Source organism: Nyctibius grandis, chromosome 1, assembly GCF_013368605.1.
Source record: "Nyctibius grandis isolate bNycGra1 chromosome 1, bNycGra1.pri, whole genome shotgun sequence".
Lineage (NCBI taxonomy): Eukaryota > Metazoa > Chordata > Aves > Nyctibiiformes > Nyctibiidae > Nyctibius > Nyctibius grandis.
In genome coordinates, this window is record NC_090658.1 from 40,438,410 (window position 1) to 40,464,253 (window position 25,844).

The 25,844-nt window shown below is 47.0% G+C and overlaps 1 protein-coding gene and 1 long non-coding RNA gene across 2 annotated transcripts in view; one reads left to right on the top strand and one right to left on the bottom strand.

The window, feature by feature from the left end:
- Positions 1–4,126, bottom strand: part of KIF26B (kinesin family member 26B) — a 303,945-nt gene extending 299,819 nt beyond the window's left edge. The window contains exons 1-2 of the mRNA XM_068400416.1: positions 3,660–4,126; positions 3,003–3,404 (exon numbers count right to left, since the gene is read on the bottom strand). Of these exons, the coding sequence (XP_068256517.1) occupies positions 3,003–3,404; positions 3,660–3,722 (465 nt within the window). The 5' untranslated portion in view covers positions 3,723–4,126. The remainder of the gene's footprint in view (positions 1–3,002; positions 3,405–3,659) is intronic.
- On the top strand, positions 3,089–4,691 carry LOC137663323 (uncharacterized). Its single transcript, XR_011048173.1, has 3 exons — positions 3,089–3,344; positions 3,710–3,864; positions 3,963–4,691. It is a non-coding gene; the product is annotated as an uncharacterized lncRNA (long non-coding RNA).
- The last annotated feature ends 21,153 nt before the right edge of the window (positions 4,692–25,844 follow it).

A 25,844-nucleotide genomic window follows, 5' to 3' on the forward strand; every position in this document is an offset into this window, starting at 1 on the left:
ATACCCAGGGTTACATGCATTTCTAAATACCGTACAAATGTGAAACAGGTGCCACAGACTATATTTATAATGCTAATGAAATTTCTAAGCTGTCTTCAACAGCACCAACAAAAATTATAGTACGTCAGCTATATCTAGCTGACTAGAAGATCACTGATACATTTTAAGTGCTCCATTTAATCGTTCTAATAAAGGCATATTGCTAATTAGCTGTGTCCTACTGGGCACCACAGTCTTGAATTGTAAGATACTTTGCAAGTTCTGAGGGAATACCTGGAACCAGGAACATGATCTGCTCTTTTCACTGAACTCAGTGGTGGGATCAATTCTAGCCCCCCAGAAACCTATTCCCATAGCAGCAATCAAGCGCAGACTTCACAGGGCCCTGAAAAATGCCAGCTACATTAACACAGTAGGGTAGACTCCAGCCTCGATCCCAGTTTTCCCCAGACACATGCAAGAATGTGGAAACCTGTCAAGAGACCCTGTACATCTCACCTTCAGAGGGCAACCCCAAAGCATTACTGTGGGACACACCTACAAAGGCAGCTCTCAGGCCCTGGCTGAGATGGCAGAACCCACGCCAACACCCTGCTTTCCTCTAAGCAGGCACTCATCAGACTACCCAGTGGATGTCAGCAACAATGAACTTGTGAGACCAGCACAGCACACCCAGTCCACAGAAGTCAATGGCACTAGCCATGATATTTGTATCCTATATAACCTAGACCAAAGCTCCACTGTGCTGGGCAGAATCTGCTGAAGCCAGAAATCACAAGCCCAGAAAGTTCTTAACAGTTGTAAATAAGCCAGAAAGGATGAAAGAAAGGGATGCTTCTGCAAATAGCCACAGCCAGATAGTGCCCATCCATGGAAGGGAACTATGTGCAAAAGGCTGGAGTGCCTCAACAGGACTGAGCCTGCAAGTACTATTAAGCATAGCGAGTAGGGCAGAGGGTCACCATAGCCTGCAAAGACCACCTTGTGCCTCCTTCCTTCCCCCTAAATGCACACATTTGATAGTAATGGTTCTGTAAGTGGCACTCCTACAGACTGGAAGGTTTGGAAAGGAGGTGTAAGAAGAAAAAGAAAATACTATAGGTAAGGGGGCTAAAAACATAGAAGTAAAGCTTACTACTGACATGAATAAAGATTGACCTGTACAACACCATCAGCTAAACTATGTTAACAACAGAACAAATAGCAACACGAGGGTAAAATCTCAGGAAGGCTAGGATAGGCAACAACTACCACAACAAGAGAAGCCTGTCCAAATCTTTACAGGACTGCAAAATCCGTCAGTTTCTATTTAATACTGTGCAAGGGATACAAAGCCTTGATGATTACATTTGATCCTCCCTCCATCCCCCATCTCAGTTATTCTGATGGCTCCCGTATCTGTATCAGGAATTTCCCACCTATACCCACAGCTGGTAATCACTGCCAAATCACACAGCCTGAAATTTGCTAGGATTTTGGTACAGGGCCACTTCCCAGGGAATCAACCATGTATTAATATGGTTAAATTGACTGTTAATTTTGGTGGTTCCCACCTTTCCCTTTTCATGAATAATTTGGTTAAGCCAGCTCTTGAGACAAGGTAACAACCAGCGCTTGAGACTTTTGTTCAGGAGAGCACCAACTCCCTCTCAAACAGCACAAATATATAATGGAGAGTACAACACAACAACAATACTAGGGACCCTTTCTCAGTAGTCGGCTTTTTTCCATGATACCTCTTTATCTTAACCATTAATGAAAACTCTTTGAAGTGGAAGAGTAAATATTATCATTTGATAGTACCTGGGACCCAACACTGCAAACAAAATTGCATTGTATTACGTTCTGGGAGCTGCAGACCCATTCACAATACAACGCTTACAGGGTTGCTATGGAGGAACCCAGTGCTTACTATTTTAGTAGCATGGGGTCAGCCAAGGGCTGCCAGTCACTGTTTTGGAGCTGTTAGCCTTAATCTTTACATGCACAACAAACAGGGAAAACAAAAAACAATGCCAAACAAAACAAAACCAAGAAATTTCAGAATATGCCTTTGGAGCCACCAGATTCCCCAACAGAAGCAGAAAGCAGACTTCCAACTCTATCCATGATCAGTCAGCTCGTAAAACCTGAGGCCAGATTTCAGAAATGCTTGCATGCTCTTTAGGCCCAGGATTATTCAACCCAATACTCAGGGTCCAGCAGCTTCAATGATTTTTAAATCTTATTTAAAAAAAAAAAAAAAAAAAAATCTAGTGCTTCACTGTAAGAGAAAAGCAACACCAAGTTGTCCTTGTGTTAATGACACCGTAGAGAGATGGGCTCAACGCCACGGTCTGCCACAGCCTCCCTGGGTGACCTTTGGGCTCACACAGCATTTCAGTGCCTCACCTGGACCTGGAGCTATAGGAGGGTCTCTGCTGCACCTGGCCCCGCAATGGAAGTGCAAACCATGTGCATCAGACCGTACACACCTTGCCACTAAGTTGGCTGCCAAGTCTCAGGATATTTTGTAAATCTATCATGTAGGGATCAAAGACAGCAAAAGGGGAAGGGACCAATGACTCCCCTGTGGCATTCCCACCCTTGCTTGCCCCTCACTGGGAACAAGAACAAGTACACGGGAAATAGCAACACAAAACCACCATCAACACAATGAAATAGGGATGCAAGGAGCAAGCTTGAGGGACTGTCACAGAGACACATTTCCCCCCCCCCCCCGCCCCTGAAACCTGGCAGCCCTCCGGAGATGGAGGTGCCCCGCTCCCCGGGAAGCAGGACGAGGGGATAGGAAAAGGGAACATGACCAAGAAGGGGCAAACCCAAATAAACCCTAAAACCCTCAAGGGTGACAGCGGCAGAGGAGAGCCCAGGTGGCCGGCAGCCTCACGGTGAGCCGGCCCGCAGCCCCACCGGCTGTGGGGGGCTGTCCCCGGCGGCTGCGGCCCCGCCGGGCGGCACACGGATCCCCCCGCTCCGCTCCGCCCCGGCCCCCCGCTCACCTTGCTGCTGACGGGCCCGGGGATGAGGAGCTTCAGCGCCTGCCTCTTCAGCTCCGCCAGGCGGGCGCTGCAGTGCTCGCACCAGACGCCGCGGTCGGAGCCCGGCGAGGAGCCGCCGCCGCTGCCGGAGCCCGGCGAGCCGGTGCCGAAGCCCGGCGAGCCACCCAGCGAGCCGGGGGAGCTGGTACCGATGCCGGGCGAGGCGGGTCCCGGCGAGCCGCTGAAGGAGCCCGGCGAGGAGGTGCCAGAGCCGGGGGACGGGGTGCCGGAGGAGCCCAGGGCAGAACCGGCTCCCTCCGGGGCCGGGCGACTCCCCGCCCGGGACTCCTCGTACGCCTTCCGGTACCAGCTCTCGGGGGAGAAGGGGGCGGCGGGCTTGGTGGGCGAGCAGGGGTCGGTCACCTGGAGCGGGAGAAGGAGCAGCGGGTCAGGCAGGGAGGCCCGGCGACGCCGGCAAGTTTCGCTCGGACGCTCCGCGCCCGCGGCGGCCCCCGCGGGTCGCCCAGAGCCGCCGCCCCGCACTGCCCCGCGCCGGGCAAGTTGCGCGGGGCCGGGAGGGCGATAGCCGGCGGCGCCGGTAACCGCCGGGCGAGGGGAGAGGGAACCCCGGCGCGGCGGCGGCCACCGCTCCGAGCCGCCCCTCCGCCGACAACTTACCCCGTATTTTCTGCTCCGCGCCGTGACCGCGATCCTCTCCTTATTTCCAGCCACTGAATTCATGGTGGCTTCTCAGCGCGGCGGGAGAATTGCCTACAGGTTTCCCACTCCGCATCCGAAGGGAAGAGCCGGTCCCGGGAAGTCCCCCGTGGAGCGGGCAAGCTGCTTGCTCCCTTCGCCCGGGATCGCTCAGCCCCAAAACACCGTCAGTTCTCGGGAAAACGCTTGGGGCTGGGGTTTTCTCCCGGTCGGTTTTTCCTCATTGTCTTCCCTCTCCTTCCCTTACAACCCTGGTTTTCACAGAAACAGCAACACCCAGAGCAGGAGCGTTCCCCCCGGCAGGCAGCACAGCTCTCCTCCGCCAGCGAGGCGAAGCATCCAAGGGAGCTTTAGGAAGGTGAAGGAGAGAGCGGGAGCCGCGCTCACCCCGGCACCGGCGCCTTCTGCCTCCGCTATAGCGGCAACTTGTTTCCTTCGCCAAGGTTTGTAACTGAGTTAAAAGAAATCCTCCAAAAATATCGGGATCCAGGCTCTGGGAGGAGCCTCCGCGTCCCTTGCAGCCAATATCCTCCTGCCCATTTGTGCCTGACAGTTTTGCAAGGGAAGGGAAGGAAGAGCCGGGCTGCGGAGCCCCGTGCGCTGCCCGGTCAGCGGCGGAGCTGCAGGGCTGGCGGCCGTAAGCAGACTGCCGGAGCCTCCCCCCAGGTCTGCGCCGTGCCTCGGTTGCCGGGAGGGTCCATTTTATTTTGCAGTATTTCTTGACTGACGTCCGTGATTCCCCCCCCTCTCCTTGAAAAGGGCGGGCGGGGGGGAACCTTGTTGCTTCCACCGCACTTATTGGTTAGTTGCCTCTGTTCCGGGCTTTAATGAACATGATTTCACAAGTGTTCACGATCCTCCCTAAATAACTAGTAAAGAAAAGCAAGCTGTATTTATGACAGTCACTGGCATCTCTTTTCCATGTTGTAATTTTACGTGTATTAATTTAACTTCCAGTCAAGGGCATAATAAATTGATCTCTTAACAATGAAATTCTACTTGTGTCCCTATTAATCTTTCCCTCCTAGTTATGATTTCTTTTTGCGGGTTATGTGTATCTGGTTACGGATCCCTTTTTATTGCAAATCCTGCAGATAGCACAATCATCTCTAATAAATCTTCCTCCTCAGAACAAGTTGCTGATTTTCTCAGAAATGGATGCAATAGAGAGCTAAATGCCAGATCCCCTGATAGGGTCATAACACGGATGAGTTGATGCAATTGAGAAGGCAGAACACACAGGGGACTTGCATCCACCTTTCCACCCTCCTATTGTTACTTCCATATAAATGCATCCTTCCAGCATCCCTAATGTACCTGGGCTGTAACAGCCATGAGGAAACAAAACCAGCCCACTGCATCACTGAGCAAGGAATGTCCCAGCGCCTTTCTGTTTTCAGACACTCTGCCATTAGCAAAGGTGTATAAGATGCTCTGCTGTGTTTTAACTTGACTAGGTTATCACCCTTAGAGCAGAGCAGCCATTCCTGATCTGATTAAGAAGCTTTAATCTAAAGCTGACAAAAGCGATACTGCTCAAGGTAGCCAGGCTACATCAGTAGTGCCTTGTGCATTTACACAGGTGCCTCCAAAAAGCTGACCAAACGGGCAAACAAAGGAGATGCACCCTACTGTATGTGAATGGGTTTCACATAAATCCGCATGCAGAGATCCCGTGGTTTGCTCTGTAGACAGACGTGATAGGGATGACAAGGCAAACCAGGAGAATGCCATGCAAGTGTACAGCAGTGCAGAGCAGGTATACTCTGTAGGCCCCAAGACACTGACTGTAGGCAGCCACGTGCCACTTACACCACGGTGTGTAACTGCTCATTTTCTGGGCTCAGCGATTCTGGTGGCGAACTGGCAGATTTGCTTTGTTTTTCAGCAAACCTTTAATTACCAAGCTGCTAGCTGTGCCTGCCTAACCCCATGTGCCCTGTCAGTGATCGCCATGCTGTGCACCACACCATGCCTGTCTCGGGAGACGATGGCTATCCTGGGGGCAAGGGGCAGCAGCTTGATGAGCATGCTGACAACTTCCAAACCGCAGACCAGGGCCCGGTCGGGACCGGGAGGCCGAGCTCTGCCAGCACCCCGGCCTCCGCTTCCTCCACAGACCCTCGGGGCCGGGGTAGTGCACGGACCCCCCGACGGTTCAGGCAGGGTCAGTGAGGCAGCACCTTGCAGCAGGCTGGTGGGGCACGGGGAACAAAGCGGCGTTTAAGGGGTGCGTGGTTCCCATCAGCCTGGCAGGGGGAGAGCGGAGGGAAGGGACCGGCCCGCGGGAGGCTAGGCGGGCTGTGAGTGACCGCGCTCCTCGGCAGGCTCGGGGCTGCTGCCGCCCGCCGAGTCCCCAGAGCCGCCGCCGCGCCACAGACGGTGCCCGCCGTGGGGCAAGCAGCGGGGCTGACCGTTAAACCGCCGATGTATGGGCCCACCCGGCCGGGAGGGGGGGGGGCAATGCCGTGTGACCCGCAGGCGAGCGGCGCCGCCGGCGCTGGGGGGCTGCGGGGGCGCGGCCGGGAGGGGCGGGGCGCGCGGTCCCGCGGCGTTGGCGGGCGGCGGGCGCCCTCTGCCGGCGGCGGGCGGCGGCTGCCGCGGGGGCGGTCGGGCAGCGGCGGCCGTTGGTGCCCGGCGGTTGGGCGGGCGCGGCGGTGGCCGTGACTGTGGCCGAGCCGTGTGAGGAGGTGCGGGGAAGCAGGCGGCCACCGCTCCCCCGGCCCCGCTCGGGTGCCAGCGGGCGAGCAGCCAGCTCCGCCGGGGCACGGGATCCGTACCGGGGTGCCCGCGGCGAGCAGAGCTGTCCCTCCTTCAGGGCAATGCCTGCCGTCCCTGGGGCGGAGAGATCGGGCTCCTGCGGGCGCGGAGCAAAGGGCTGTCAGAGCGGGCCTTTGTCCAGGGTTGGACTCCTCCGAGGGTTTTTAGGATAGGAGATGTTGCCTCCCTGGCAGGGCACGGTTACACGGTTCCTCTGCCCACTGCTCCCGGAGAGGGGGTCAGATCCTGCCGGTGTGCCGGCCTGTGCCGTGCTCCCCCAGAGCTGGGCCTGCGGTGGGCTGCCTGATCTCAGCCAGCTCCTGCCTGCCCGGCATCACTTTCCCTTTGTTCCCGCCTGCTGCCCGGCTGGGTGAGGGCTCCAGCAGTGGCCTAAATGAGCTGGGTTCATACCCAGGGCTTTGGGAGGCACTGGCAGCCTGGGTGCCTGCCAGCAGGGTGGCTGAAGGGGACGTGATCTTTGGCAAAGGGGCAGTGGAGCAGATGGAGTAGCCCACGGGAAGAAATGGATCCCATCAGCATGGCAGGACCTTGAGGAGGATGTCCACAGCTTTCTCAGTCCTTAGCTGATGGCTAAGGTTGGTTGGAGATGAAGTAGTAGAGTTGTGACCAGTGAAGAGAAAGAACACCTCAATTCAGAGAATTAGGACCTCAAGAAGCGGTGAAATTATCATTTTAGTCTGAAGAGTCTCAGTAACGAATTTCCATTTTCTCGCTTCTCGGGTTTGGGGGAACTGTAAAGAAGGTGGCACTGAAAGAGCTCCTCTTGCAACTTGCAAACTCGCACGATTTTATTGGCCAAGCCTGGGTGATGGCTCACTGCTTTGTTGGGTCATCTCTCCATCCTGACAGGTGTCAGTATTTACTGACATTTTCAGTCAGTCAAGAAAAGCTTTATTGAATTATGAGAATTTTTAGAAGCTGAGATATTCCAAATTCTCCACTTGGAGGTATTCCGCTGCTAAAATATTTCCAGTTCGTGTTATTTTGTGCTGGCCAAAGTATAGGACACTATGCTATCACTCCAGCAAGAAGCTCTGCTAGGAACCCTTTCTCTGGGCTAACACCTTCCTCTCTGAGGAGCACTGAGGTATAGCTTTCTCCCTCTCTTTAGGCTCCCTTGTGTGAAAGTTGATAAGGTTTCCTCTTACAACCCTTCCTGCTCCCTGTGTCACTAATGAAAGACAATGAGTTAGCAGAATCACCAACATGCCAATGACAGGCAGCTCCACAGCTACCTCCCAATTTCAAGTTTACACATTTCTTCTATTATTGTACCCGTCATGGGAATCTGCCTTAACCTTAGTCCTGGCAAATCATTTATGCTAACAGTTCAGAAGTTAGACTAATTGTTGTTCTTAATTCCAGACAGAACTGAAAAAATGGGGCTGTTCAGATATTTATAAGCAAGAGGACAGGAGGCAAAGCCTTGGATGCAGGCATAAGTATCAGACAGAGGTTCGGGCAACAGCTGGTCTCAAAGCACCGAGGATGGACTTTGATCTCAATCTACATATTGCACCTCCATGGACTGTTGTGATCTTTTATCTAGTATACAAACTTCCACTTTCTCCATCACACCGCAGTGCATTTGAGGTGGTGTACTATCCCTCTGCTGCTTTCAGTGGATTTCTTCTGAGTATATCTCAGTGTGTGTGCAATTAAATCTGACCTAGAAGTTCAACTTCATCACTCAAATCTGAGATACTGGCACAAGCACAGTTCTATCAATAAACAGCAGTTTATGAGAGCCGGAAATGTTGGTTGCATCAAAGAAATCCTTTGAGGTATTCACATTTATAATAAATCTCAGGATAAAGAAAGTGACAGCAACTGTAACTTGAAGAGTCATCACTGCCTGCACAGAAGCTTTGTTTCAAGTTTGGTGCTAATAAGTCTCAGTATTGGGTCTTACTTACAATTTAAAAAGCTTCCTTGGGGAGATTTGAAATGCATGACAGCTCTGATACTTGCTTAGAACTGCATATTAATGAGCTGGAGTCCATTGGGGCACAGGGAGGAAATTGAAGGCATTTGTAGTAATAGTGACAAAGAATTAATTGTAAAGATAGAAACAGCTGATTATTAAGAGCCACACATAAAATCACCAGAACTTTTCCAGGTTGATGTATTTCTTCTCTAAAACCTTTCCAGTCCTTGTTCTCATCCTCTCGCCAAAGGATCGTTTCAGCAAAAAGCTCTGTTAAGAGCACATTAAGTCCCTTATTCTTTTGTATAGCACACACATCAGCAGAAATACACATATCCACAGCCCGAGTAATCTGCAGGGCTTAGGAGTTTGCAGTACAAGAAGATATCAGCTGTATAGACTGCATTTGTACTTCTGATGTTGTAGGTAATGCTCCTTCTATAGTACCTGGGATATACTATGCTCTGAAGCATGTTTTTCTACTTGCTCTTGACAATTGTTGAGTATGATACCATGGAGAATTAAGATTGGGCATTTCCTCTGTATGAGCTGGCTTCTGAGGTATTTGCTGTAGCACAATTTCTAACTCAGTCCCAAGATTTACCTTGTGTGTCAGCATAAAACAAAGACTGACACTGGAAAAGGTGTGCTTATGCACCACTGCAGTCCCTGGTTCTGGGTGGTGTAACATGGACAGGGAACTCTCTAAGTGGTCCTCATTACAGCTTCTACTTCTTGCTGTTACCAGCAGATCTGCATCAGTACACTTTAAATACACTTTTCCCTACTCCAAGCAACAACAGAATTTTACTGTCAGCCTGACAGGGGTATGTCTCTCTGTCTGCTTAGCTTAGCCCTTTTGCCTCAGGGCCATTGCACAGGTGTTTAGCCTGTACTTTCCTTGCTTCACTGAGAGCCTCCCTGAATCTCTCTCTAATATAAAAGGAAGCCATTTGTGTTCAAAATTGGACAGAGCCTCATTCTGTTGCAAAACAGTTGCCTTTAATTTTTGCCCTTGCCCAATACCAAAAGCAATCTATTTTCCATGAAGGGCTGTCTATTAGGATTTATTTTGAATGGAAAATTTTTCTGTATCTCAAATGTAAAATATTTCATAGATTTTCTAGAAATTGCTTTCATAGTTCTGCCACACAACACTGCCTACTTTCATAAATCTTTATGTTCTCAGTAAAAATCAATGCCTACTTATTAATACAATATTGATGTGTGTTTCATAAGTAATAAAGGATGTGGTGTCATGCACATACATATACTCACAGAGCAGGGTTGCATGGAGCAGTTTAACAGTCGTTTTCTGCAGTGGGATGCATTGCAATGACAAGTCTGCAGCCAGTTTCGGTTAAGTTCACAAATTCAAATACTGAAATTTGACAGAATCCAATTTTCTGTTACTCAGGCACAATAAGCATTCATTGCAACTCCAGAACTAAAGACAAGCCTGAAAAACTGAACAAAGAAGGAGTACCTGTGAATCCCAAAGCGCCAAGCCCAGGCAATGCATATTTTACACAGAACAGCAACAGAGCAAGAAAATATTGGAGTCACAGGCTCTGAAGGAGAAAGATGCGAGCTGCGGCCTGTCAGAAAGAGACCTGGGGGTGCTGATCAACAGCCAGATAAACATGAGCCAGCAGTGTGCCCAGGTGGCCAAGAAGGCCAATGGCATCCTGGCCTCTATTAGGAATAGTGTAGCCAGCCGGTCTAGGGAAGTGATCATCCCTCTCTACTCGGCACTGGTGAGGCCGCACCTTGAATACTGTGTCCAGTTCTGGGCCCCGCACTTCAAGAAAGATATTGAGGTGTTGGAGCGAGTCCAGAGGAGGGTGACCAAGCTGGTGAAGGGTCTGGAGGGTCTGACCTATGAGGAACGGCTGAGGGAGCTGGGGTTGTTTAGCCTGGAGAAGAGGAGGCTCAGAGGTGACCTTATTGCAGTCTACAACTACCTGAAGGGAGGCTGTAGCAGAGTGGGAGTTGGCCTCTTCTCCCAGGCAACTAGTGATAGGACAAGAGGACATAGCCTCAAGCTTCACCAGGGGAGGTTCAGGTTAGACATTAAGAAGCATTTCGACTCAGAAAGGGTCATTAGACATTGGAACGGGCTGCCCAGGGAGGTGGTGGAGTCACCGTCTCTGGATGTGTTTAAGAAAAGACTGGACATGGCACTTAGTGCCATGGTCTAGTTGACATGGTGGTGTCAGGGCAATGGTTGGACTCGATGATCCCAGAGGTCTCTTCCAACCTGATTGATTCTGTGATTCTGTGTGATTCTGTGCTTCTTGTCTAGAAACCCTGGTTGCCTCTGTGGGCACATGGAAAAGCCCATCGACTGCTTGCTGTGCCGGGCTTGGTGGAGCCACATCCAGGGTAATGCTGCAGCAGCACCCGGCATCTGTGGGGTTGTGACGGAAGCCCCCAGTGAAAGCATCTGCTGGCTGCCTCGGCCAGCGGAGCCATGCTGAGGGGGCCCATGGCAGCCTGAACTGCTAGGACCTGGCTCTGGCACACTGCTAGTGATTCTCCCTGAGCGCAGGGACACCAGCTAGAGGTATTAGAGGGCAAAGGATTCCTTTTAAACATTCTTCTAAGACTCTCCTAACTACCTCAGGGGCCAAGGAAAAACATGTCTTCCAAAAGAATTATTCTCAGTAATCTTCTTTGGATAGGAGACGGGAGAAGATGGTATTAATGGTATTAACAAATAACGGCATTAACAGGAGGAATATAAGCCAGCATGTGCCAAAGTTAGAAAACAGGCAAAGTGGCTGCTGGAGGGTAGCAAGCGCAAAGCCAGTGGGCATGCTCGCTTCGCCCTAGGAGCCAGGGACACAGGCAAGCAGTGCAGACGGCGTGGAAGGGAATAAGCAGAGACAACACAGCGAAGTGAACAGGCAGCTCGGAGAAACAAACAGTGAAGCATTTATATCATCACATTTTTATGCTGCATCCTTTCTTGTTGCAGGAGTAATTTATAGCAGTACAGATCAACAACAGAGCTGGCATCACAGGCACTAGTCTATCATAGTCTTGAATGTGTAAATGCCTTAAATGAAACACTATATAAAAGGCAGCAGGCTCTTCTTTTCTGCCCCTCAGCTCACCTGAGGTGAACAAATTCAACTCAGTGCTCAAACAGAGAATTACTTTCATGATAAGCTACATCAGAGGTCTCACCCCATACGTTCCCGAGATTTTCGTAACAGTAGGCACTCCACATCTGTGAGCATCTGTTTCATCTGAAACTCTTTTTCAACTCATTTTCAAACATTTGATACATTTCTTTTATCACCAAGTTTAGGGTTAAAAGTGAACCTTTCAGCATGCAGATTTCCAAAAATTTTAATGCTCCCTTTTTCTCTTCGCTGTACATCATTCCATGCTGATCGTATTCTTTATAAAGCAACTGCAGAGGGCTGATGGCTGGCTTATCTGCCTGCCATTTCCCTCATACCTCTTTGTTACCTGCCTCTGGTTTGTCATTGCCTTGAAAGTCACAGTTTGGTCCCTGTATCCCTCTCTTCATCAGCTCGCTGGCAGCTGGGGAGGCAGAGCCATGGCTAGACTGGCACGTCCTGTGGATGCAGGTCAGTGCCCAAGAAAGGTACAGAGAGCTGCTGTCTTTGCCCTTCCCTGTCTACCACAGTGAGTTTCCCTCCAGCTTATTCATGCTCTGCTCTGACTACATGCATAACCCACCAGGGGAGGCTGGGAGGATTTGTGACTGGACCCAGATGACTGCAGTTTTTGTGTCTGTCCGCCAAGGGATGTTCAGACTTAGCAGCACAGCTCTGGAGTGCTCAGAGCAGGGGATGAGTAAGGCATACCTGTTCCTCAAGGGACACTGTGAGGCCGGTGCTCTGGATGAGATGATTTGCTGTGCACAGGAACTTCTTTCAGGTTTAAACAAATGAGCAGTCTAGCCACTGAGCACAGAAGTCAGCACCGGGGAGATGGCTCCAACAGCCTGTCTGTGTGCCCAGGCAGGCTTGGGCAAAGTATTGCTGCACAGTTTCAGGGCAGGCGTACTCACAGTTTAGGAGAGTCTCTGTCTGTCCCCACAAACTGTGCGCTGCCCCTGGAAGCAACACAAGCAAGGGGCAGCTGTGCTCAGCAGCATGTCCCCACCCACTGCCTTAATGATGTGGCTCTTTTCTGAACCATAACTTTTCTGTCAAACACTGTGACAGAGGGAAAACAATCCCATACCTTAGCAGCTAGCAACACAAACACAGTTTCAGAGGTGGGCTGGCAGCAATTGATGGGCATTTCTTCGTACTGCTGGAAAGCTTTGGCAGAGTGGAACGCATTACCCCATGTTACCAAGTTCAGCAGAACTGGGTTCTTCTGTTCTTTAGGGTGGGCTTGTCTGCTTGTCAAAGTTTTAACAATTTAACATAAATGGAAGTTTAAATTGCCTTAATCGCCGTGACCATCTTGGATGATTATTTGTTCAGATTTAAAGCTCCTTTTACTGGTTACACCCATTTAGCTTGTACCCGTGTGAGCAGGTGCAAGTTGAACTGGAGAGAGACAGCTTTAAGCTGGTAGCAACGTTCAGACATAAAGCTGCAACAGTTTGACAAAGCTAATTTAATGTAACAGCCATAACTGCACTGTAGAAAGATAAGTACTTTGCAAACAACTGTGCTGGTGGAGGAGGAGGTTAGCACTCTTAGTCTGCCCCCAATGCTCCTTACTGCCTCTCTTCAGACTCATAAGGATGTCTCTTTATGCATAGACAAGGCTTCAGAGTATTTATAATTGCCTACATTTTAATTTGGTTATTTAGCCTTGTCCATATGAAAGAAACATGCACCCATGCAATTAGCCTTATTGAGCATTTTAACCAGTGCTAGCCTCACCACTGTATTCACTGCATCATATCTGATCTGCAGTGATGCAACAACATCAATTTGCAGTAATTAACTTGGTCCAAATCTCCTGGCACAGGCAGGGTGAGAGTCTGGAAAGTGGTTGATGCTGTAGGAGAGTCACACTGTCATTCTGTGACCAAGGAGTTTTGGACAGCAGTCAGGTATTTGGTATGAAAATGCGGTGTGAGGCTGGTCCTGTCTGAAAGTACAGACCAATAATCTGGGATGAACATTGCTGGGTGAGGGTGGTTCTTAATTATTGTAATGTTTACTGAGAAGCCTTGGGTGCCAGTATGTTCACACAGTTACTTCTCTAATGAGACTGCAAACTGAAACAGGCCTTTGGTCCAAAAGGTTTGGAATCTGTGCCCCAGAGCTGGCAAATCTCTGTGAATGTGGACAGGATGCGGTCCTGCACTGCCGGGAGCAGCCGAGGCCTCATTATTCACTAAGAGGCGCAGAGCGGTGCTGGGGAGGCAGCCTGAGGAGAGGATGCCTTTTGGATCCCAAACGCTGGGGTGATTTTGTATTGATCTGTGTTCTTCTTGGCAGTGGGAGGCTGGTGTTCGCTCCAATGTTACTTATACGTTAGTCTGTATGATGATGGTGTCTTTGCTAGGTAGAGGAGATACTGCAAGCCTGGGAGGCGTGTTCTTTTAAGGTTGTTTACACACAAACAAATAAACACATGAGTAGGAGTGAGTAGAAGATCTCAAGAGAAATGAAGTGTTTCTGTAGCATTAGGCCTGCTTGAAACAGAAAAGGAAGAGTGGAGTGATTCTGACATTTTTTTCTAGGAAAAGCTGCACTCTGCCTCAGGGTGGTGACTAGAGTTGATGTAATAAGGATCACCCTCTGGAGAGGAATGTATGTAAGGTGGTATCATTCAGAGAATCTTCATCTTATTTGGGCTTCAAGCTGATGTATTTATCACAGAAAAAACATTTTCATTGCTAAAATGTATAGAGAAAGCTCCAGAGGGATCGGAAAGAGTATTGCCAAAATTTCTAAAGTTGAAACTGTCCTATTGCATGGCACACAGCTGTGAAGTCGCATTCAGAAAACCTGTATGGAGATACAGCCTAACCTGCCAGTCAGCCACCCTGTTCCCACTTGCAAAGGCTGATGTCTCAGGAAGGTGGTTCTCAGAATTAACTGGAAAGCAAACATCTTTGGCTGACAAATATAGATGACTGACTGACCGTTTTTTCCTGTGTGTGTCAGGTTTGTCCAGTTGTTCACATTCTTTTGCATGCTTGACTGGAACAAATTTTCTTAGACTTCAAAAGGAAGGTTGTAACCTTTTTAGGAAGTGTTTTAGGAAGCTGCTCAGATGCTAACTAAGCAGTGGGGGGTCCACGAGCATTGAAGAGGCTTTGTTGAATGAGTTTCTGGCAAACCAGGAAGAAAAAATTGCTACATATAATTCAAGTCAATCTGGAAAAGAATTGGCAGCTACAGCCATATGGCAACTTCAGAATTACTAATTACCATGCAAATAACAATAAAATGAAGGCTACCAGCTTGTAGGCTCCTTCAGGGGAAGGTCCTGACGACATTCAGGAGTCTGGCAAAGGGTAAGTGTGCGTGTTTCTTTGTGTGACTCTGTGTTTACCATTTTCTGTGTTGAAAGAAAAACACATATGTCTCCACCTAAAATGAACTGTATACTATAAAGGCTACCTACCTGCCTAGACACCTGTTGCTCTTTTTGTTTAAAGCATACTAACGAAACAAAACTGGGGTTAATTAGGCATTAGAGTTGTATTCAGACTTACTAAGGAGATATCAAAACTTTAAGAAGTGAAACAAGAAATCATTTTAGTTCCTTACAGTAGTTACATGTATCTTAATTATAAGCATTACCAGTAATGGTTCTGTAAACCAGTCTTGAATAATGGTCAATTCACATTCCTTTGAGCAAACAGGCCAAGGAGGTGTTTTTTAATGGATTACACAAATGAAGTCAGTTTGCTAACTAAACCCAACATCCTGTATATTCAAGATTGCTCTCCAAGCTTTAGCCACATGAAATACTGACAACAGCAACCCTTAAAACTCAAGAACCTTACAGCTCTTGTCTTCATAAATGAGGATAACTTGCGTACATCACAACCACTTTTTTTTTTCACGGAGCATGAGACTAATCCTGAAATTCTTCTGTATGCCATCTTCAAGCAGGTAAGAAGTTCCTTACTTTTAAACAGGGTCTGCATTTTCTTATTCACGATACCTACCAAGTGGTTGGTGCCAGGATGTGGCATCTTAATGAGACTTGTTTGCTGGTGCACCTTGACATCACATCTATTGCAAGAAAAGGCCCAGGCTACCTCTCTTCCTTCTCAGGCCCAACCTCTTTTTAGGGCCTTGAAGATGTCAGTAAGGGAAATAAATACGAAGAATCTGTCTTAATGAACTCTGCTTACAAGGAAATAACTTCCTTTGACCCATGGACTAGATTAGCAAGCACAGGCCATGCAGGAAAGTGGAACAAGGAGCCCCAATTAATGAGTAATTGAAGGGCTGCTCTACAAAAATGGAAACCATTTCTAATCTGTGAATGTAGCAGTGCGTGGCGGATCTACAGATTTCTGTAACTAGCAGGCATCCAAAATATGCTGTTCACGACACCAGAACCCCTGCAGAATGAGGCATTCTCTCCAGGAGGAGGAAGATGGCAGTCAAAGTATGCTCTTGCATATGAACTTTTGACCCATCCCAGTATCGCTGAAGAAGGCACAGCTTACACCCTGAACTTTCAGTGTAGGAAATAATGATGTCCTTTGGATGCACCAGTGTGAGGACAGGTAGGAGAAGATGACAGAGCAGTTTGGCACTGTTGGTTCCCTGACAGCATGTGTCTGGCACATTCCAGGAATCAATATAGGCAAAGACAACTCAAAGGAAGTACTAAGGGTTGCAGTATTTAGAAGGGTCAGAGAGAATGAGTGATATCTACACAACACCATGAAACTGGGTAGGTTAACCATATTCCCCTAGTTTGCCTCTGGTACAGTTTTTGTCTCCAGTAAACAGCTCTAGCAAAGCACAGACTTTACAACAACCCATTAGATTAGACTCCAAGATAAACACCTTGTGGTCCTTAATTTGCACTTGTGCACATTGATGTTGGTTAGAGACATGAGTACAACAACTAAAGTGGTGTAGGTACCATAACATACAGGTTCCTTCAGCAACAGCTTACTTCTGCATACAGCAGTACAGGTATTAATGGGCCAGAAAGTATTTACTTGTACAAATAATACTCTGTAACTGTAGCTTAGTTATACACAGTTTTCAAAGAGACCAATTGCTTCTCAACATGACTGCTATGAAAACATAGACTCTATGAAAATAGTCTATGATGGGAACACAGAAGATATAGAGTTTGCTGAATATGATTGTGTTAATTGTGAGCCCCTCTGACAAAGACCTGGGAGATGGGAACATTGTGACCCCTTCCTGGCATCTCCAGAGGTACCTCTACATCTGTTTGAAGTACATAACCTCAGTATCAGGGTCAAGGATGATGAAAAACACTGTACCATCTCTGTGAGATGGACGCTTAATGGACAGTAAAGCTGGCCCCTTATGAAGTGTGCAGCAGATGAATGACATTATTGGTAACACAAAGTTAGCAATGAATGTGGAGAGTTTATCTTATTTTTACAATCCTGAGTGAGAGGAGTGTGACTTTCCACAACCTGGCCTGTCATTAATGTCATTTCTTTGATATAGTTCATGTTTCTATTGTCAGTGAAGTCACAGTGGCAGTGTGAAAGTTGGGGACTGCTTTCAGCAATGGGAGTCTGCTGGGGCAGCTGTAATGGAGCTGTAAGGGGGACAGAGCAAGGCTTTCTCCCCAGGTGGGGAACAGTGACGGTCTGTAAATGCCACTGTTCAGAGGAACACTCATTGATCAGCAGGGACTGAGGATGGCCATTTCTGAACAAATTATTTAATTCACCTACTATCTAAAAATGCCCTGCAAACAGAATCTTACCTGTTGTTCTTAAACAACTATTGTAAGGCTTAAAGATTTCATCGGCAGAGCAGAAGTTTAGTGCAAGAGTTTTACCTTATGGTTTTTATCTGGTTCAGAGCATAACAAAAGGAAAGTGAACTTGCTGGTCTCGTCTGGGTGCACATGAGTGCTGGACAAACAACAGGCAATTCCGATAGAGAAAGGGGAAGAATGTTCCTCTGTTGCCCTTTTTATTATCCTTGTTATGAATTTTCATTGCCGAAAGGTAAGTTACAAAGTTAAATTTTAGCAGTGATGAATGCATTGTTTCTTCTCTTGCTTCTTGAGATATGTTCATTAGCTGATGCATAGATCTGGTTCTCAGCCAGCTGTTTGAAAGGCCAGGCAAGCCTTCTGTGTGTGTGAGAGAGAACACTCTTGTCTTTTTCCCACCACTATTTACCTGTAGTTTCTGATGGTGTACCTCATAGACCTCACTGATCATAGAAATAATAATATTTGAACAGCATTAATCAGAATTTGACTTCCAACAAAGGACAGCACAATACACACTAAGTACAAGTTAGAAAGGCATGTTGTAATCTTCCAGAGCTATTTACTTACCAATTATTTTTATTACTTTTGAAGTTATTGCCAGAAGTGAGGAAGGCAGATTATTTCCTATTTCTTGTTTAAATGAAAACTGAGAGTGAGTTTGACCATAAGCTTATAAAGCCAGGGCCTTCACAAATGCAGAAATGTGACAACTCTATAAAAACCTTTGTGCCAAATAGTTTCTCATAGATGTCAGTGAGAACATATTTTGTTTAAAAATAAAAAACGTTTGTACCACAAGCATCTCTGGAGAGGGCAATACATGTATTTTTGCCTCTGAACGGGTTCTCGAGTTATCATTTCTTCCTCTCCCTTCTGAATTTCCTGGGGCTCATCCTCTCAGTGTGTTTTGCTAAATCAGATGCTTTCAGGATATGTACTTTGGTGTGACATCAAAAAGAAACCTGTCTCAGCAAAGGAGCAACAGAGAAAACTCATAGCTCGTTTATATAAACCGTAAAACATTATCATTAAATAAAAAACTATAAAAAGAGTATGTAACTGGTTTTATTGTGTGTGTCCCCTGCTTTTCATCATAGATATTCTTAGATTAGATAGTTGGGTTTTTTTAGAGTGTGCACTATTCCCAATTTGAGCTTCGTAGAGCTACTGTAATAAAAAGGTGAATGACAGCAGCACTGCATTGTGCCTCCAGATGAGGCACCAGAGGAAACTACCAATGAAAACAAACTACATTCAAACAGCTAGACCTCAGAGTCACGCCAGCCTCTGTAAACTGAATAATAGCTATCTTGAGCAAATAGACATGTCTTATAATGTATCCTGAAGGTCAATGAACGCTGGCTCTGGTGGCACAACGGAGCTCTTCTTTCTTTTTCTCTTTCTTTCTTTCTAGGAATGGGTTGAGTCAAGGGCCCTGTATTTAGAGTCGTCTTCTTCCCACTCCTAGTCATACAACTTCTTCAGGAAGTTCTCCCTTACTGATCTCAACAGCTGATGGTAAAATACCATATTTAGCTTAACAAACTATCTCTGCAACTTTGATGAAGCCCAAAGAACTAGAGACAGGTTCTCAGTTTTCCATTAACTTTGAGTTGAATTTGAATGCACCTCTGTGTTTATGGGAGCTCTGAAGAATGGCATCGCTTCTCAAGGCAACAGCTTAGCACCATATGAAAACTGGCTACTGGTGGGTTTTTTAGTTTTGTCTCTGCAATATTGAGTGCATCTTCACCATATAAACAGATATTTCAAAGATGTCCTTAAAGTTGAACTACTGAGGTTTTCTTGGCTGTGTTACTATAAATTAAAATCAAGCTAAATTTCAGCCTTTGCAACTAGTTTCCATCTGGACTGTACCATAGCCTTAGTATTCCATCACTGCAAAACCTAAACTATTGTAATGCATAAAACTTGGACAACTTGTACATGTGGAAGGCCTCAGATAGCTTCAAATTTTTGCATTATCAGCTCAAAAATCACACCTCTAGAAATCCTGAGAATTCCACTCTGGTTATTTTAATCACTAGGCTGGTGTCTAGGGGAAGACATGGCGGCATACCACAACACAAAGCACAGGACCCATTCTGCACTGAAGGAGGCTATTATCTTGGCAGGAAAGAGACTACTTTTGGCAGGAAATATTCAAACGCTTATCCTCTGCATCTTATTCTTTCCTTTTATGCCATCATTTAGGCAGGTATTTGGAACAGGAAAGTCTGTTCTAAAAGGGCTTCTAAAAGGAATAGTTAGCATCCAGGATAAAAGGAATTGTTTTAGTACAGGAAATCACAGAAGCAACACGTGTGTGTTTTTAAGGCTGCAGTGTTTCCAGGATAATGGCAGGAAGAGGTAATTTTAAGCCTCCATGCAGTAGCATCCCTAGATTTTACTTTCTGTACTCTGAACAATATGGAAAAGTTCTGTCTGCTGACTCTTGTTGAATCTTGCTTGCTTGCATTACTGTAGACAAGAATTAACTACCTACTCCCATGGTTTTATGGTCATTTCAATGACAGAACTTGCACGCTGGTTGTACATCTCTCTTAGATCTCCCACAGATGAGGCTTCGTTTAAAGAGACTGAAAGGTTTTTACAGTGCCTTGTGAGCCAGTACACCACTATTTCTGAAGCTCTTCTGCAGCCAGAACTCTCTTTGAAGTCAATGGGAGTTCTGTCTGAATAAGGGCTTCAAGATTTGGGCCTCAGGATATAAATGCTGTGATCAATCTTTTGAGCACAATGAATAACATTTTCTTGGCTTTCAGAACTATACTAAGCCAAATAGTAGCCCCAGGGATTCAAAATGGGTTAAATAGGAGAATCTGCTTTGTTTCAACCTACATCTTTATTTAGCTTTTAAATCAGCATAGTCCCCATGCCTAGTACTGATGCGCCTTAAAAAACCCTCCAATAATAAGACCAGATGTTTCAATAGTTAGTTTTACAATCAAACCTATCACGGCATGAGACTCTATGAAACAGAGTTGTGTTCAATGAAAAACAAACATACTTGCTGTAGACTGACCTGTTGAGAAGTTGCGACCTGGATGTACAGTCTGAAACAAAAGACTTGAAGGCTCAGAACTTTATTAATTATGTGACGGGGAGGTCTGTAGGCACTGATTTTGATCAGAACATCATAGCACCAGACACTGTGCAAATATCAGAGTTAGTGATACAAAAAGTCGATAGTCTGGGTAGGCAAGACAGATACTCCCTGTCTCCTATTCCTTATAATTACTCTGACTTTATAGATGGAAAGTTCAACTAGGGAGAGGTTATGTGACTTACCCAACACCTCTCAAAGTCTAGAATGAAATCTAACTGCCAGCCTGGTGCCTTGCTGTCGAGACTACGTTCCCCCTTTTACACAACGATAACAGTATTTTACAGGACTTACTTAAAAAATCATAGCTTCCCTTTCCAGTTCCAGCCTTGGCTGGACTCCAGCATCTCCGGACGCCTTCCCCACTGAAACTGAAGGCCTAGGTCCTTCCCGTTACCTGTGATGAGAGTTTTGCCAGTGCTGATTTCAGTGGCAGCAAGTCTAGATCTGGTGATAAATGACACCCTGATACAATCAGCTGATACTGCCTTAGTAACCGCTGTCAGAGCAAGCAGCAGGACATCAGCAGTGTGGGGCAGAGCACAACAGTCTCATGTTTTCAACCCTCACAGGTTATCACACAACTGAATTAATGAAACAAGGTATAAGAGAACAAGAGAAAGAAGGAAAAATATTTCACTTTCTTGTTGCCTGAGAAAGGTCTTGACCAGCATTAGGCTCCTTTGCTCTCCTGTGAGACACAGGTCGGTTGAATGGGCCAAAGATGGGTTTTCAGTCCAGCCATGCAGGCAGAAGAAATTCCCCATTCATAAGATGGTGAAATGGGTGAAAGATGGGGAGGATCTCTGGTCCTGGGATGCTGTGATTAATGGAAACTGTCCTGGTGGTGGCATCAATATTTTGTGGTGTAGGAAGAGAAATTTTAGGAGGTGTTAGTTAGGCATTTTTGTGAGGGAAAAGTTATAGGAATCATTCTGTCAGGGAAAAGTCATGATTTTTCCTTAGCAACGGGCTGGGAAAGAGAGATAAAAGCAGAATAAATGGAGTTCTTCAAAATGCATTGTCTATTCACTCAACTGTACTGATAGTACCCTCCTCATAGCAACTAGGGGGCTGCTGCTAGGCACCCCAAAGCCTCCCCTTTTCCAGGCTAAAGGAGCCCAGCTCCCCTGGCCTTTCCTTGCAGGGCGAGTGCTTCAGCCCCGACCATCTTGGTGGTCTCCACTGAGCTCCATCCAGCTTGTCCATGTTTCTTGCACTGGGAGGCCCCAAGCTGGACATAGCATCCAGACATAGTCTTAACAAGTGCTGAGCTGAGGGGGATAATGACTTCCCTCAACCTGCAGCTCTGCTCCTGTCAGTACAGCCCGGGACACTGGTGCCCTCCCTCCCTGCCAGGGCACACTTCAGGTTGTGCCTGCTCACTGCCCAGCAGGACCCCAGGTTCTTTATAGAAGCCTTCCAGTATCTGAAGGGGGCCTACAAGAAAGCGTGAGAGGTACTTTTTACAAGGGCATGTAGTGTTAGGACGAGGGGTAATGGTTTTAAACTGAAACAGGGTAGATTTAGATTAGTTATTAGGAAGAAATTCTTTACTGTGAGGGTGGTGAGAAACTGGAACAGGTTGCCCAGAGAAGCTGTGGATGCCCCCTCCCTGGCAGTGTTCAAGGCCAGGTTGGATGGGGCTTTGAGCAACCTGGTCTAGTGTAAAGGCATCCCTGCCTGTGGCAGCGGGGTTGGAACTAGATGATCTTTAAGGTCCCTTCCAACCCAAACCATTCTATGATTCTATGATTCTTTTCTGCAGAACTGGTCCCCAGGCAGCCAGGGCCCAGCCTGCTGTGACACAAGGGCTTCATCCTGCCCAGGGGCAGGGCTCTGCATCTGCCCTTTCTGAATTTTGTAAGGTTCCCATTCGGCCGTTCCTCCAGCCTGTGTGAGTCTCTCCTGATGGCAGCCCTGCCCTTGAGTGAATCGCTGAAACTGCTGAGGAATAGGACTTCTCCATAAGTTGTCCACATTTATAATGCCAACCTTTGCCAGGCTTTCTGCCTTTCAGAGGCAGCTGTCGCAACAAGCAGGCTGGGGGAGAAAGCAGGGACACAGTGCTCGACACTGGGATGATGGGTAACGTCAGCCTCTCCGGCAGTGGGGAGAAAAGACGTTTTGTGATGAGTTTGTGAGAAGTTTTGAAGAGGAGGCAGGACCACTGGCTCCGGGAGCTGACTGTGCAGGCTAACGGAGCTTTTCACCCAAGACTCAGTGGAGGTCTCCAAAATAACTGCTGTTATATCTTGTCTTTTCTACAGTCTCCGCTAATTTAACAGCAGATAATCATCTTTGTCTCCTGAGACCTCTATCTCCTGCTGTTCCTCTCCAGAAACACCCTTAATCTCATTTTCTCTCCCTTGCTGGAGCCAGGATGCCAGGAGACATGCCTCCCCTTCCACAAAAGCTACCTGCTGTGCCTCGCGGCCCTAACTGGTCCTGTCTGGACCCTATAGTAGATGGACCTTCAGCCTTTAGTTAATGTGGTACCTGCAGATGTGACTGCCACGGTCAATCCTTGACCATCCTCTGCAGCACCAAAGGCACCTGGGAAGGGCACAGTTATATTGAGCATGCCTCTCTTGAACTAAAATCTGCAAGGCCATAAGAAGACCTGGACTAGTTAAGTTCAAGTTTCTTGACACAGCAGTAACTTGGGGAACATTTTGCAGGATCTTACCTCTGTGAAAACATGGGTGGAGGTGCATAGGTAAACAGCCCAGTTCCTTTCCTCAAGTCCCAGGTCTGATGCTGGCCCTTTAGTGTTTTGGTGGAGGAAGTCCTGCAACTTCTGCTTCTGCCCACACTCACTGGAGAGTCTAAAAGAACTGTAAATACCAGGTTAGTAAGCACTGCAATGGGAAAATGTTGAAGCCTTCAGGTGCAAATATATATGGGACTATCACTATCAGACAGAAAAGTGTTTTCAAGAAGCAGCTCCAAAGGTCATGAGGGAAACATAAAAAGCAATGTATTACCTGGAATACAAGCAACAGGACTCACAAACACAAGTTCATCAGCTGGAAGAATTTCTCCACAGTATCAACAAGACTGAGGAGAAGGTCTCCACTATATACCAGCTCTGCCCTGACACAGCTGAACCTACTTAAAGTTTTAAACAAGTAAAGTCTTGCCCAGCCTACAACTTGCAGCAGTGATGTAAACAGCCTACTGATTCAGTTGTAGATGGTTTCCAGTGTTTGCTTCTTTGATTTCTTCATTTTCTTTCTGGTTTTTATGCCTGGGTAATGAGTTCCCTTCCCTCTCCCTCCTTCAACTAGGTCAAAAACCCTCTGACTTCTTCAAAGCCTTGGCTCTGCCTCCCTGTCCGGATTCAGTCCAGGTGCTAGGCTGGTTCCTCCCTAGAGGCTTCCCAGTGCAATCCGCTCCTTTATCTTGGTTCCTGATCTTGAGGGAAGAGGCAAAACAGCCACAGCAAGGAGAGGCATGTAGCAAGAGACAGCTCAAGACCACTCAGCAGCATAGACAAAGATCAATTCGTCCACCTCAAAGATGAGGACAAAGTAATGTATTTTTCCCTTCAAATTTAGAAACAGAGAGGGCTTTTTAGTTATAGCAAAATGGTTCCCTAAGTCTCCTCTCCTCCCCCTAGGGTATAGGACCATGCTCCCCAGGGAGCACAGAGATGCAAAGTGCTCAGAGAGCCCATCCTGGGGAGCTTCGAAAAGTCCCCTTACACAGCCCACCACCAGGGCATGGGCTGGCAAATCATGAAAGACAAGGGCAATGGAACAGTTGCATGCACTTCTCAGCTGCTTCCTGGAGGACCCACGGGGCAGCTCCTTCAGAAGCTGGTCAGATCACTGATACGTGATCCTAGCTGGCTGGGAGCACTCAGCTTTTAGAATCCTACAGACTCTGAGATTGGTTCTTGACACTTCCTTCACCCCCAATTTGGAAACTCTCTAGACAATGGAATTTGGTTGCTTATGCCCAAAGTGATGACTGCAACTTCCTTTTATCTGTCCTATTTGCATGTATCTTTCTTGGGGACAGAAGATGGGGCTGGAAGAGTAACTGTGTGATAAATTCAGACACAATCCCACTTTTTACTTGCCAGAATACCCTCTTCCCTTGCATTCGAGGACTGTAGGGTAAAAAATTATATATACCATCAAAGGATGTATGTTAAGATCCTATCTGCACTATGAATTGTAACTGTGTTATACATGGGTGTCCTGATTTGATACAACAGTAGCTGAGGCTGCCTCTGGGGTAGCACCAGTAGAAACAAATTGTGCTCTCTCTGGAGCACTGTGAGCTATGAAATGATTTCCTGAAATAAGCATCTTCCTGCTGACATCCAAGATGAGGCTGACAGTGGCTCCCAGACTGCAGAATATGAATGAAACTTGTATTCACAGCAGCTGTGTTAGAGATCCAGTACAACACACTGTATATCAAATGGAAGAAGGATTAATCTAGGGAAAATAATTTCAGCTTCCAAAGAGAGTCTAAAGAAGACTAATAAAAATATATTTTCTTAATGGGCCTTTGTTGCTCTTGCTTTAATCTTCAAAAATCTCTATCTTCACACATTATAACACTAATGATTACCTTTGTTTTTCATTCTTACTAACAAAGAAATGAAATACACAGTAAATGTGTTAACAAGAGTACATTGCAGCCTTAGGACCAGTGCAACAGTGGTTTCCAGATGGAAACCCAGTTTAGAACTAGGCAAATGTTGTTTACCTGCATTAACTCTTTGTTGCCTTACTGTTTAAGAAAATATGAGTGAAAGACGACTTGGGTTAGAGAAGTAAAAAGCTAATTAAAAAATAGTCTCCTTCAGATTGCTTCCATCACCACATTTAGATCATGCTAATCTCTTCTTTGTGAGGCACAGCAGCTCCCTTGCAGCTGGGTATGAAAACAGCTCCTCTGAGCTTCCAGTTCAAGTGAAACAAATGGGTAGAGCAAAAGACCTGACCTGAGGAGTCCCGTGCTCTGTTTTCAGCTCTGCCACTAGAAGGGCATGACAGGGGGTAAGGCATTCAATGCCTCTGTGTGTCAGTCTTCCCTGGATTTCATCAGGTGATGAAGTCTGTTGCTGACACAGAGCTAGGATATGCAGTTAAGACAGAGGAATGGTAGGACACTGTACAGGAGGAAACCAAACTTGATAGAGAGTAGAAAAACAAAAATAGGGTCAAAGGCATGGAGCACAAAGTGCAAGATGGTGCCCTTGGGGACCAGACCACAGAATATATTCCTATAAGCTGAGACCTCCTCAGCTGAGGGCAACCACTGGTCACTTGTTAGAAGATGATGTACAAGGCAAGAACTCAAGGGGAAAGAGCTCAAACTCAAGTTAAAGGACAACTGTACAATAACAGTCAAGAAAGTGATTAAGCTTGAAATGAGA